The sequence below is a fragment of the Exophiala bonariae genome, assembly GCF_035927105.1.
Source record: "Exophiala bonariae strain CCFEE 5792 chromosome Unknown scaffold_10, whole genome shotgun sequence".
Taxonomy (NCBI): Eukaryota; Fungi; Ascomycota; class Eurotiomycetes; order Chaetothyriales; family Herpotrichiellaceae; genus Exophiala; species Exophiala bonariae.
The window spans coordinates 677,036-690,819 of NW_027042485.1; the positions used below are offsets into that span (position 1 = coordinate 677,036).

Consider the following 13,784-nt stretch of genomic DNA (forward strand, 5'->3'; position numbering starts at 1 on the left):
TGTTATTTGCTAAGTTGCTCGACTTGAATATCTAGCTTGTTTGCGCTTGATGTTGGGGTTAATCATGTAGCGTTCATACCTCATTTCGCTCGCACTTATTATTGCGCTTCGTTTCCATCTTGAATGTCTGTTTCACGCGTTTCCACCCCTTTGGCTTTTGGGGCGTCGGAGAAAGATGTCAGGTCCTGCCCAGTATGTCATAATCTTGACAGGAACAAGATCATCTACTGGAAGGGAGGCCCTTCGAGACATAAAATGTTCAAGAGATACTTTCAATACAGTGACTATCACAGCCTCCCTATTCCCTTGAACGACTTGAAGTTCTCTGCGAGTAGAGAATGCCAGCTTTGTGTCATCGTCTTTGATATTTTCCGCTGGCTGGCCCGGACTAAGTCTCACGGGATGAACACGATATATCAAGCCAAAGTGGAAATCTGCATTCCTTTTGATGCAAAATATCCTTTGGTTTTGACGTTTTCCTGGCTTCCGGCTCCAGGAGCACCCATTCCAAGACAATATGATTTGCAGGTCTCTGTGCCTAGCAAAAGTTAGTCGTCCTCCACCGCGAAATGGCATCCAGAACTGACCCTTGACTCTAGGCCTCCAGTTGCCCTGGTCGACAATGAATGTAGGTTATCAGCTTCCCAGTGAGCCAAGGCAGAGCATTTTCAGACCTCGTTCATGGCTTCAAAGCTGCCTCAAGGATCACAGTCCAAGTCTCTGTAACACTGCTGCCAATGGAACTCCTCTGTCAATGCCCAAGCGGCTTATTTGCATTGGAAATAACCAAAACCAGGTCCGGTTGGTGGACGACTTCAAAGGAAAGTGCATTCCTTATTTAGCTCTTTCGTACTGCTGGGGTCAATCAGAACATATCATCACAAAGTCATCCAACTATGAGCAGCATCTGAGAAATATACCCTGGCATTCACTCCCAGCGACGTATCGTGATGCGGTCGACTTCGTCCGAGCTGTAGGTTACAGGTACATCTGGATAGATGCACTGTGCATCACGCAAGACGATGTAAATGACTGGAACTCTGAGGCTGCTCGAATGGCAGACATTTACAGTGAGGCGATTCTCGTCATATCGGCAGCCAACGCAAATCATGTCGGCTTTGGCTTTTTGAACGAAAGGTCTGGCTCCCGAACTTTCAAGAACAAACTTCAGAAATATCCTAATGATCCAACTCATCTTTTGGTCCAAGAACCCACCACGCACGGCAACATTCTAGGAGATCCGACTTTGGAGCAGCAATGGCCTGTCTTCCGTCGTGCTTGGACTTTGCAGGAGCGACTTCTAGCCACAAGATTGGTCCATTTTGCTGCTGGAGAAGTCATTTGGGAATGTGCAAGTACTTGTGCATGTGAATGCGGTCGTAAGTGCTTCCAAGCATTAATACCAAATGGTGCTTTTCTCTGGTCCAGTTCGCACAGTGCTGACTATTCTCAACCTCGTAGATCTTGAAGCAACGAACGCTGTCACTTCGAGAAAACGATACGATCTTTCAAGTCTAGAGCTATTGACAGCGGTTGAACGAGCCAATCGATGGGACGAACTGGCCTTGTCCTATCAAAATCGACATATATCAAAGGACAAAGATCGCCTTTCGGCGCTGTCTGGTCTTGCACACCGCTTTCAATCGGAATGCCTCGGGGATTACCTGGCAGGATTGTGGTCAAACTTTGCATTGGGGATGCTGCTGTGGGAAGTGAAGCAAGGTCGAAAATCAACCGAGTATGTCGCACCGAGCTGGTCTTGGGCCTCCTTCCAAGGCCGTCTAACTCGCAATGATGCTATACAGCACAACAGTGAATTTAAGGCGGTCTTGGAAGAAGCATATTGTGCACCAGCCACTACTGATCCGCACGGCGCGATTGTTCTGCAGTCCGGGTTCATGAGGATTCACTCACCTGCTATCGATGGTGTTATTGTTCGAGACCCCCTGAATGGTCACCCAATGATACAACTCATCTCAGAATTACAGGCATTTCTAGTGGCCGATGTACAAATCGTGGAGTCGCAAATTGGTGGAACCGTTAAATGCCTCTTCCTTCGAGGTCTTGAAACCGGATCTTCTGGTCGTTATGTAGAAGCATTGATCCTAACAGTCTCTAGGAATCTGGTTGATTATGAGCGGTTGGGCATTGCTCATATTCCCAGTCACTCATTTGACGAGGACAACTTGCTGCGGGTGGAAGTGCCATTGTCTTTGCAGACAGTCAACATCGTTTGACGCCTTGCCATTTGGGATAGTGGCCTCAATTCACATTTTTCTGTCCATCGAAGCGTTTGGTCATCATGGATTTGTGTCAGGTGTCGAAATACTTCCTGCACGCCATCTGCGGAGGAAGAATGACTGAAGAGGTCTAGGACTTCGTCGAAGCGGGTGATCCAACCAAGCCTATTGAAAGGATATCTCGGGCGAGCTTTCCCCGAAGACGTAGGGGCATACCTGCACGCCCAGCGATGGACTCTACAATCCTACCTGTGGCTACTCGCCCATTGGAGCTTCAGCCACTCGCCTGACAGACACTAGACCATTGCGGCTCCTTACCGCCCTGGTAACGTTGGACATTACGATCAACAGGTTCTAGGCAGTAACCGATAAAGACCGTTGAGTCTCTGCTCATAACAACAAGGAACAATAAGACCAATTAGAAGGCTTCGGAAACACACAACCATGATGCTTGAGATGCCTCCACTCCGTAGTGGGAGACCGGGGTGGACCTTGGGATGAGAAGTGGGTGTGCTCCGTATTCACATGCATGTCTCAGTCTCATGACGACACTCAATACATTGCTAGAATACCAGGTCGCCACGCATGACTTATCCATAGCCCAGGCTGTCCAGTAAGCAAACATAACAGCAATCAATCAGTTTCCGGCCCCATCAATTCGAGAAACTGATGGAGAGCAATCTGGAGCAAGACCAAATCGTTTACGAGCAATCCCACACACACTCTCTCACACAGTGATCACAGTTACGCTCATGGTGATCTGTCAAAATCGTTGAGAGATTGACTGCCTTCGACTATTGCATTCCTGAAACTTTGAAGCCTCGTATAGATATCCGTAGACGTACGAGATATACGTACTTTAGTTGACTCGCTCATCTACGGATCTCCCGCAATATTCATTAGTTGTCAGAAACCTTGAATACCGGGGGAAAAGGCTCGGCACGCTGGCGATTCCCAGTATTTTTGCCAGCCAGCCTGTTTGTATTCTCTTTTTGACCGAATCGCGCCCGAAGGAGGTCCGCAGCGAAATTTGAGATCTCATGAATGTTGCAGAGAACAAACATATTGCAAGCCACAACCCTTGCATGGTGCTATTGTCTTGGGACTTCATTTGATGTCGATCAATCATCTATCAAATGGCCCTGCACTATGTATAAAGGCTATGACATGGGAACTGGTTGGATGACGACTCGACAAGATGGAAAAGGCTTCCCAGTCCGCCATGTGATGGTTTCGTTCGCTCCACGAGATTCCAGGATAATTCAGCCGTGGCATCGAGGATCAAAGTGCAAACCCAGAAGGTGATCGACGGATTTGCCAATCTCAAGACCTGGCGATCACATAGTCCAGGCCATCGCGGGAGATCTACGCAGGATGAACATTTCGCTCACACTCTGTCCGAATGGACAATTTGGGAAACCCAAGAGCCGTCTGGAGAGAATGCTTTTGAGTAGGACTGAGCACAACAATTGTTGGGCGGGCGCCCAGTTCTCCAATCTCGATATCATCACACAATCATGCTCCGTTGTGTACCTCGTACTCCGTACGCCGATACTCCGTGCTCAGTGCTCACCAGGCCTCCTGGCCTAGGGCAGAGACCCCGAACGTTGTACCAGTATCCGTACTCGTAGGAAACAGCCATACCCATGCCAGCGTAATCCGCACGGCGCGTTTCGAAGCAGAACACGCCTCAGCCTTTCTCTAGATTGCGGTCTCCAGGCACTGGTGGCCCCCCGGGGCAGAGGACTTCACGCGCGCCTACGAGCACCTCCCTCTGATGCTTATTCCTTCAGGCAGGGAAGAATAGGCCCAGGGGCATCAGCATTTCGCGGGTAGGGGCTAGGTTGTTTCAACCGTGATCCTTTCCCATGGGTTTTTCTGGGCGGGCGTCCCTGTCGCTCGCTTGCAAGGAGGGTCAACCGGCGGCCATCAGCCTGGTTTCCCCAAGCACAGTGCCCACAATCCTTATCCGAGTCCGTAGCTCACTTGTTACGGCTGTGGCTTCCCAATATGCCATTCCCGCACGCTACGGTGTACCCAGCAATTTATTATTGTTGATTATCTTTTTATCTGTGCGATTTCGAAACAGACCGAAGGCGGCCTCGTCCAGCAGCCGCCTGGCCGGAGACGCAGGATCTTGTCTTTTGCCTTCAGCCTCCCCGGTTTCATCACAAAAGCAAGGTTCAGCCACGGGGTTCAGGTTCAGGTCAGCCCTTGCATAGCCATCTTTAGGGGAGAGTGCGCCTCGCCCGTGGATCCGTCGTTCGGCGAGGCTTATGCAAGGGGCACCGGCGAATAGCGCTACGGCAAGGGGTTAGGGGCACCAAATGGTCTGGGCGCCACACCCACCTCAGAGTTTGACGTCGTCATCACCTCGACGTCGTCTCTGCGTCTGTGCTATGCGCGTACTGCATTTTCACGTCAAGCTCGCTGTTGCTACGGGAGCTTGTGTACGGAATAGAAAACCAAGTGCGTTTTTGTAAATGGATATGATTTTCCCCTAGATCGTCTGGTATCAAGAATCGAAGTCTATCTGCGTTTTGCTCGCGAAAGCTAAAAGGTAAAAAATGGGAAAAAATAAAGTTCCTCCTCACGCATCTGCACATGGTTGATAAGAGTGATCACCCCCTAGCACATAATTTTGGCCGAGGCACTTATGCCATGTCGATAAGAACGGGACAAGGGCCGTAGGCAAGGCCTGATAACCTGCTCGAACCCAAAAAATTCCACGTCATCGTGAGGAAAGGGAACTTGAGTGAGAAGTTGACAAAGGTCAAAAAAAAGAAGAAAACTTTGCGGTTCCATCCTACGCCACGCGCTGGGCTTCGTTTCGACCGTCATAACGTTGTTGCTGTCCATCGCAATCGCCTTTGCTTGTTGATTGCTGTTATCATAAGGTTCGTTCTATTGTTGGATTTCATTCATTGGCACCACTAGTCTCCAGAAGGAGCTCGCGGTCCAAGCCGTACCACCCGTTTCCGAGTATGTTTCGGAAGATATGTCGTCAAGAGATACTACTTGTCCTGTGGGGTAGAACAAGAAGGTGGGGATGTAAAGTAAGGTGTGATCGTTGAGATCGGTTACTATCCTGCAGGGGTATTGACATGACCATGTGTCGACTCATGGAGGTGCCGTAAAAGAGCGTATATGCAGGTAGCGTGACGCGGAGCGTGAGAGACAATGCTGCAGAACTTGCTGCGCAAAAAAGGATGACGGACACAGAAGGGGGTTGCTTGGGTGGGTTCCATCGCTGTTTTGTTCACCATTTATGCCTCGTCGGTGACGAATTGACGTGCGTGGACGCGGTAGCGGATGTGTTGTCCCTTGACCTCGACACTTCGCTTGGCACTTCCACCAGGGCACATGGTCAGAGTAAGGCTGGTATTCTCATCGCAGACCATGGTTCGGACATCGTCTGGGGCATTGTAGGCAGCAGTGCAGACGGCTTGTCCGGCAGGGCAGTCAACCACAACGCAAGTTGGATTGGCAGAGTCACCTTGCTTGGATGGGACCACTTGCATGCCACCAGCGGAGAAGGGATAGCCATCGATGTTGGAGAGATCATAAGCGATCTTGCCATTCGCCCAGGTGAATTCGAATTGAGAGACGGGTCCACTGCTGGTAGCATTGGGAGCCAGCTTGATAGAGATGCCAACACCTTGTTGAGAGTAACCCTCGGAGTAAGATCCCTGAAGGGGTTGCATGTTGGCATGGTAGCTTTGACCGACGGAAGCATAGTAGATTGGATATCCACAGTTGTTGATGACGGTGGCAGTGCCCAAAGCCATGACAGCGGGGGTAGAGGCAAGCAGCACGGCTGCGCCTGAGATGATGTTCTTGAATTGCATATTGATGAGTTTGAAGTGTCGTAAGACTGTTAAATGTCACTTGGGACGATGAGTTGGTCGAATTGGACACAAAGGAGTGGTCCTGTATTTTGGTGTAGGGAGTTACGTCGACAGAGGTTCTTGCAGCTAAGGAATGATGCTGTTCAGAGACCTGCTCGAGGTTATAGAGAGGGGATGAGGCTGAAAAGGATTGACAGAATGGATGCAGAAAGAGGAAACTCAACAACAAAGGAAGGCCGTGGTTTAAGTAACATAACACACGACCGAGCTGTGTTTGTCCCCATCAACAACAGCACCTCGAGCCGCGCGAGAAAACTCAACTGCCCTGCTTACACCGTGGAGCAGATGATGGATACTCCTGCATCGTTCAGAGATTTTCGCAGATGCATTAGCGCTGTCAACTGTGGACAGGGCGGACCTTGAGAACCCCCGTTATCGAACTCAGTCCATGACCCATCAGGGCCAGGATCAGAATGGCAGACTGGCAGACGAGAAGGACATGTTTTCCCTCCCTGGTCTTCACCCACCCCGACCCAAAAAACGGTTGAAACAATCATTGCCGACGCGGCACAACACCCCTGGCGGATGGTGGATGTGCCTGGGATCTGGCCATCGAATAAAGACTGGAGCGCAACGCCAGTAGCGACTCACTGTCAAGGCTAATGCAGGCGGGGATGGTCAATCCGCCTGAATCCTGGTTCGAAGGGTGCCCAGAGAGGCCCCACCGGCAGGACTTTCACGCCCAGCAATAATGGCCAGGTACCAAAGTGCGCCGATTGGAAGTTGAGTAGAGAGCCACCCGAAAAATACCGCAGTCAATGCCGGACAGCTAAGCAGAGTTGGGTTGGCTTCAGGCACCGCCAGGAACCAGCACACCATCTTTCTCAAGCCTCCCGGCTGCCGTTGTTCGCTTGTGCTTACCCACGTGTCGACGGAGCCGGATGCTCTGTTCATCAACCGCCTATCCGTGCTCGAAAAGATCTGTAAAGTTGCTGCCGTGTTCAAATGTCTGATGCCCAACTTGCGCGTGTGGTTTTACAACACATGTGCTCAACAAACCCTGCAATGCCATGTAGTCTTTGTTCACGCACTTCTAGGTTCCCTCAGCACCCACTGGCTAGGACGTACTTGTGGTTGAGGTCACCGGGCGAAATCCGAAGCCCACAAATTATTTGGTCTATTCGAGTTGTCAGTATCACACATTCACCTTCATGTGAAGTTTGTATCCTAGTCTGGCAGCTTTTTGGGACCAAGATTTCCCACGAATCAATCTGCTCAAAGTGGGAGAAGATTCTTAGTGCCTTTGTAGAGTTTACTACGGGTCTTCCTCACCACTCTGTCACACTAAAGGTTCTGGCAAACTCTGGGACCAGAGTGCTCCCGCCGAAATCTAAGCTAAAGATCCCAGTTTGAGAACTTCGCAGGGTTGTGCCCCGCGTAAGATATATCATGCTTGCGATAACAGTTGAATACCCTCGTCCGAAGTTCTTTTCGTGGGGCGCCAACAATGCGACTCCGGATCCATTTGACAAGGTGTCAAGTGGTCCCAACCTCCCCCAAGCGATGCAGAAGTGCTTGCATGATGACCGTTGGACTATCATCGAGCGCTTCAAACTAGTTAATGCATCCCTTGCTGGCATTCATATGCCAAGTCCGAAGTGATGAGGAGATGGCAGCAACTTGAACGCATCTCATCATTTCGAAAGTGGTTGTGAGTCGAGGGTCTCAACGTTGCACAGTAGGGTGGAAAAGCCGCTGAAGCAATGCGCCCGGCTAAATGCTGCGGACCTTGTTCTTGTTTGAACTTCGCCAATGTCAGGTTTCTTGCACATTGGCCGAAATACTTCTGGGAACATTTCTTAGAAAGTCAAGGAGCTAATCGCTCAGCATCTCCGAAGTATCGTAGACATCTGCCAATGGTTCCGAACTACCAAACTTTGTTGGAGTCGTCGCCTAATTCTTGAAGAAAGCAACTGCTCTGTGAAGGTCGACAGTCACGCAAAAGTTACACCGCGACTCGAGACAAATCAGAAATCTTCCAATTGACAGAAATCGATAGCTCGGCACCAGGAGAGGTCCGACAGACGTTCAATCGGGCAAAAGGAAGACTGGCACCAACTAGTAAGTCCGGTTAACATTTCAATCCTACCGAATCATCTTGACAGTTGAACTGTGAGAGGACCCGTGGACGCATCAAGTACCCGTCGCTTCAGTACCATAAAAGTTCCCAGACTCGAAAAGGCGACATAGTATGTCTTCGAGTAGTTTTGAACCGAACAGTATGACGTAGGTAGTAAGTGCCACTATTGCATTCCAGAATATTTGGCAGGAATACGCCTTGAGACAGCTGTCATTTGAGGATACTAGGCCGTCGGAGGAATAGAGATGCATTAACCGTAGTTGTTTCGTGCGAACTGAACAGCATTGGCTGCATATTGATAATGCGATTGACGACCATCTGAAGGCCCACAAAACAATGCATAGAAAAATTCGACACTAGAGGGAAACAGGCAGTCGGCGGAAGCGGGTGCTGAGCCGAAGCCAGGGAGAGTTTTGTGCGTGTATGTTGTATCATGCCCGCGCGTACCTTGACCATTGGCCATGACTGAGGATGTCCCGAAGGTGCACCGATGCGGGCAAAGCACTGGCAATCGGGTTGGAACTGGAGACTTCTTACCAGACATATGCAATTCATCATCAATAGTTTACTGTATGCGGTCGTCGTACCTCATGACTCGGCTAGAGGACAGTGGGCTGACGAAGGAAGGTCAAGCAAGCAAGCACTTATGGCTCCAATACCACTGGAACTAGGAGGAGTGCATTCCAGCATACTTCGTAGGCAGGGAGTCGAAGCCGTTGGCCCTCTCTCACTGCACGAGCCGGCAGATCGAACAGATCAAGCGAGGAGATGTGAAATGGCATTGGACATCGAATCGTACCATCTTGAATAGTGCTTTGTCGAAGCATCGGTTGGAATGTTGTTGCATCTCCCAAGGTACCTCGTACTGGAGAGTCGTAGTCAAGTGGGAAGAAGGAAAAAGACCGTGAGTGTCAGTCTGGGAGGGGCAAAGCAACGCTAAGGCAACCGCCAACATTTCTCGGGGCTCCAACGCTTCCTCTTCCGCCACAGAGGCAACTCACTCAACACACACATACCCAACGACCTTTTGCTGACTCGGTCTATCCGATTTCTCCACCATCCCAAAGACCATACTGTTGGATACTCCGTCTCACGTAGTACTAAGAGTACATATCATACTGCTGGAATTTCTGAGGTCAGTGCTTCTTCTATTCTTTAGTTGTCAACAGCCGAGCATGGGCGAGACTCGGGATGGGGCTGCACACATCCATGAACCAGTCACTTTACTCTACCAAGGTACTTGGTATCTGCAGACTGCAGTACACTCACATTCCTTGAACCTACGATCGCGTGCCCAAGTCAAATTCTGTTGCATTGCGCTACGCTGCCTGTAAATCGCCGACTGGTACCTAGCTCGCTCGGTACGGTCGCCTCTCAATCACGAACCGCTGTTCGCGAATGGTAAGTGGCGTGGTCGGAAGAAAATTCCAGTACCACGTGTACGCATGGGTCGACGGTGACTGAATTTACACTTTGCATTTTTCCTTCTGGCGTTCTCCAGAACATTTGCCAGATATTGGTTACTAGTGGTACAATGATACCTTCGCTCGAAGGCTGCTGACAACGCTATCATGATGCAAGACCTGCCTAGGCCATCATTCCTGGTTGATTAACCGAACAAGCAGGACCGCAGCGCCTGCTGCAATGACACCCACTACCAGCATTTGTACCGCTCCTCCGGTACAAGCTTGGTAGTTCTCTCTTCCAGTCCAACCACGGATCACTCCAGTCTTGACATAACCGAAAATGAGTAAGACCACCGCCATGACTCCAATGGACCACAGCAACCCGGCCCAGACGTCGTCCCTTGCCACAAGAAAATACGGAATTAGGGGAACAAATCCGCCGATGAAGTAACTTATCCCCAAAGTAAGTGCCGAAAGGTAAGGTCGACTAGTATCAGGCTTGGGCGCTTGGAAATGATTCTGCATCAGGAAATCTTTGAACATTGGTGTCGATGCTTTGATATGATCGGCTACTCTTTTCGTCTCTTCGGGGGAGAGGCCGAACTGTTCAAAGTACTCCTGAACACAGTCTGTTGCCGTGCTGGAATCGTGCAGCATCATCTTATTGCATTTGCGATCTGTGGCTTCATATGAATCACTGTCCACTTGTCAGTATATGCATCCAAGACAGGCACCCCATGCAGTCGACTTACACCTCGCTTTTGGCACCGACATATCCTCCAAGCCCCATCGATATAGCCCCAGCAATCAATTCGGCCAGGCCTCCCAAAATGACGAACTTGGTATCCCCCAAAGCTGTCAACCCTGCCGTGAGGGCGAAAGGCACGGTAAGGCCATCGGACAGTCCTAGTATGGCATCGGAGACAATTCTTGCATCGAGACTGAAGGACCAATGTGACCAGGATCTTCTCCGCGCCTCACCCTTGTCTGATGTGAATATTGGTGTATCTTGACCTCCATTGGAGCCCTGCAGGGTCGAGCTCCGCGATAATAGAGGTTGGCAAGCTTCCAGATCTGGTGCTGTGGGATTTGTTTGTCTCTCTGGTGTCGAGTGACCACTGTTCAGTCTCAAGTTTCTTTCGTCCTTTTCTGGCATTATGGGCAAAATTTGTGTCCGGGACTTTTTGGTTCGGTGAATCCTTTGCCGACTCCTTCCCGACCAACCGAACTGCAATGGCCAATTTTTGATCTTGAAGCACCCACGAAAAAGCCTCCCAATGTCTATGACGCTTGTTCCTGCTGTTGTCGAAACAGAAAAGAAAGGTGAATACAACTTATATCCAGCAGTTGTACACCCGACACGAGGTGACAGGAAGCAAACCTCACTCTGCTATTGTGCAAAGCGTGTCGCAACTGACCAATCACCGAGCGCGGAATGGTCAGCTTGTGCTGGAGGTCAAATTTCACCACCACCCAAGCAACAAGAATCTGTTTATTTGCTTCGACTCTTATTGGTAGTAATCTTGCGTTTGACTGCAGCTCAGAAACTTAAGTATTCAACTAAGAGCACACATTCATTCCTATTCCACCTCACTGACCGCTGTCCCTTACCTCATTTATACCAAGCGAGGCATGCTCGCACTTTTGTTTCGCATCTCGCTCCTAAACTTCCTCTTTCGGCCGACCCAACATAAAATCCGCCGTGGCCACTCGCCGCTCTCCAAAATCCTCGGAGTTTGGTGGGTTTCGTAGGCAGTAGTTTGTATGTCAGCAGCCAGGCAGCAAGTGACACCTTGGTACTCGTATGACGAAAGACATCTAATCGAGGCTCTCCTACAACAGACAATCAATGGCAAATTGATTTGCCCATCTATTTCGAGAAGCTTCTCGACAGCAGGTCATGTAAATTGACTGGGGGTGCATGTACGGGTAGACGCAATCGTAAAATCATCATGAGGTACGAGTGAGTGAGAGAGAGAGACCACATAGACAAGTATTAGCAGAAGAAGAAGAAGAAGCAGTTTTGACTCGTCCCTGAACTGTATTGTGTGTTCATGCAGGAATCGTTCATTGCATTCCTCGAACGCTAGGGTATCAGCGGTAGCACGATCAGGAACCAGACTGTATATACCATCGCCGCCCCACAAGTGTTGAGGAAACAAAAACACGCGCTTTTTCTATCTAATCTAGCTCTACACCTCCCTTCGTGATCATCGTTGCGCCATTGCGGAGAGAAGGAAATGAAATCAAGGACCACAAGCAAAAAGAGCACTTGAAACGTGGAAGCAGGACGGTTGAACGTGCGAAGAGTGAAAACAGCAGCAGTGGCGCCTCGCAATGCTATGGACCTCCATCTACCAAGGCCATGACGGTCGCTGCGTATACAAGAGCGCTCTAAGCACTTCCATTCTGCGACACTTCGGGGGCCTTGAGTTCGCCTCTCACGCCGCCTTTCCCGCCGAGCTGTCGAGCCGACAGGTTCAATGCGAGGTCGGCATCGATGTTGGCGGTGACTTCGACCTTGGAGCCCTTCTTGAGGCCCTTGAACACGAACTCGGCCAGCGCTGTCTTGACCTTCCACACCTTCTCCCGGATCTCTTCGGGTTCGTCGTCCTCGTCGTCTTCATCATCGTCGTCTTCGTCGTCACTTGCTTTGGCACCGTTGGTTTCGGGCTTTGGCGTTGGTGCTGGTTTCGTCACTTTGATGTCTCGCTCCGCGTCGCTGATGCGGATGAGGACATCGCCTTCTAGCCCGCTGATGACGGTTGTTCTCCGTGCGGGTGCTGCTGTGTCAGGGGGGACAATGACCGTGAACGAGTCTACGGTCTGACCAGTGTATTGATATCCAATGGCCTTGGTGATATGGGGTGTGACAGTAACCATCTCGTGTGTGGATTGTTCAATGTCCTCCTTTTCGAACTCCTGAATCAGCGAGGCTTGTAGAGCGGCGCCTCGAGCCGACAGTTCTGAGGGGTTCAGCGAGGTAGGTGTCGTGGCAGGTGCCAGTACTTGTGTAGATTCAGGGAATATACCCTCGATGTTCTTGGCGATTTTGGGTGTGTGAGAAGTCCCTCCAGAGAGTATGACCTCGTCGATGTCAAGGACGTCCAGCTCGGCCTTCTTGATGACTTCCTCGACGAGGCGAGTAAATCTGCCAAAGACCTTGAGCGCTAGGATCTCGTAACGACTCCTGTTGATGGTGGATCTGAAATCGACACCATCTGCGAGACTTTCAACACTGAAGGTGGCGCTGTTGCTCTGGCTGAGGGCTTTCTTTACAGACTCAGCCTCCAGCTTCAGTTTGGCCAAACTTCTTTCATTCTTCCGAGGGTCAGACTTATGTTTCTTTTCAAACTCTTTCGCAAAATGATCAACCAAGACCTGGTCTAGTAGTGTCCCCCCCAACTCGTAGTCGTGAGCGGTAGCCAGAATACTGTACATGCCACCTCTGGATGCAATTACTGCGGCGTCAGATCGGTTTCCGCCAAAGTCAGCGACAAGGACTACCTTGTCAGCAGCAGGCTCTGTGGAGCGAGAGTCATATGCCAACAAGGCTGCAATGGGTTCTGGGATGTACTGTAATATCTCGACTTGGGTGTTTGCGGCAGCCTTTGCAATGGCTGACTTTTGTTCTTCGTTGGTGTCGGTTGGGACGGCGACCACGGCAGCAGTCACAGCCTTTCCAGAGAAGTCCGTCGCCGAGTTCTTCAGTCTGCGTAAATGACGGGTTGCGAATTCTGGCACCGTGACATTGTTGGGTGTTTCGCTTTCGGTATCCTGAACAGAGAATGCAATGACACCCTTGTCTTCGATCGGATGTGCTGATGCGTGACAAGGGGTGGGGTCTATCGACTTGTATTCTTTGCCAATGTAATCTCTGAAGTATGCAACAGTGTTTTTGCTGTTTCGAACCAACTGCGACTTGGCCTGGGTCCCGTGGAACTCTTCGCCGTCAATGTAGGAGAGGATGGAAGGAATTTGTCGGTCGCCCTCCTCATTGGCAATGACTTCGACTTTGCCTTCACGAGAAATGTGGGCTATTGAACTGTAAGAATTGCCAAAGGAGATTCCAATGGCATATTGTTCGGGGGAGCCAGGCGTTGGCGCCCCGTTGGAATCGTCACTCATGGTTTGAGAAGGAGGCGTGAGT

General features: G+C 50.4%; 4 protein-coding genes across 4 annotated transcripts; 1 reads left to right on the top strand and 3 right to left on the bottom strand.

Moving 5' to 3' along the window:
* Positions 1-1,054: 1,054 nt before the first annotated feature.
* Positions 1,055-2,237, top strand: LTR84_001519 (uncharacterized protein; the record flags this gene model as incomplete). Its single annotated transcript, XM_064845143.1, has 2 exons — positions 1,055-1,379; positions 1,462-2,237. 2 exons carry the CDS (start codon positions 1,055-1,057, stop codon positions 2,235-2,237), a joined length of 1,101 nt encoding a protein of 366 aa, XP_064707401.1.
* A 3,269-nt stretch (positions 2,238-5,506) lies between these two features.
* LTR84_001520 (uncharacterized protein) lies at positions 5,507-6,088 on the bottom strand (the record flags this gene model as incomplete). The annotated part of the gene is made up of 1 exon (XM_064845144.1): positions 5,507-6,088. One exon carries the CDS (start codon positions 6,086-6,088, stop codon positions 5,507-5,509), a length of 582 nt encoding a protein of 193 aa, XP_064707402.1.
* Positions 6,089-9,823: 3,735 nt separating this feature from the next.
* On the bottom strand, positions 9,824-10,790 carry LTR84_001521 (uncharacterized protein; the record flags this gene model as incomplete). Its single annotated transcript, XM_064845145.1, has 2 exons — positions 9,824-10,331; positions 10,387-10,790. 2 exons carry the CDS (start codon positions 10,788-10,790, stop codon positions 9,824-9,826), a joined length of 912 nt encoding a protein of 303 aa, XP_064707403.1.
* Positions 10,791-12,028: 1,238 nt separating this feature from the next.
* Positions 12,029-13,762, bottom strand: LTR84_001522 (uncharacterized protein; the record flags this gene model as incomplete). Its single annotated transcript, XM_064845146.1, has 1 exon — positions 12,029-13,762. One exon carries the CDS (start codon positions 13,760-13,762, stop codon positions 12,029-12,031), a length of 1,734 nt encoding a protein of 577 aa, XP_064707404.1.
* Between the last annotated feature and the right edge of the window lie 22 nt (positions 13,763-13,784).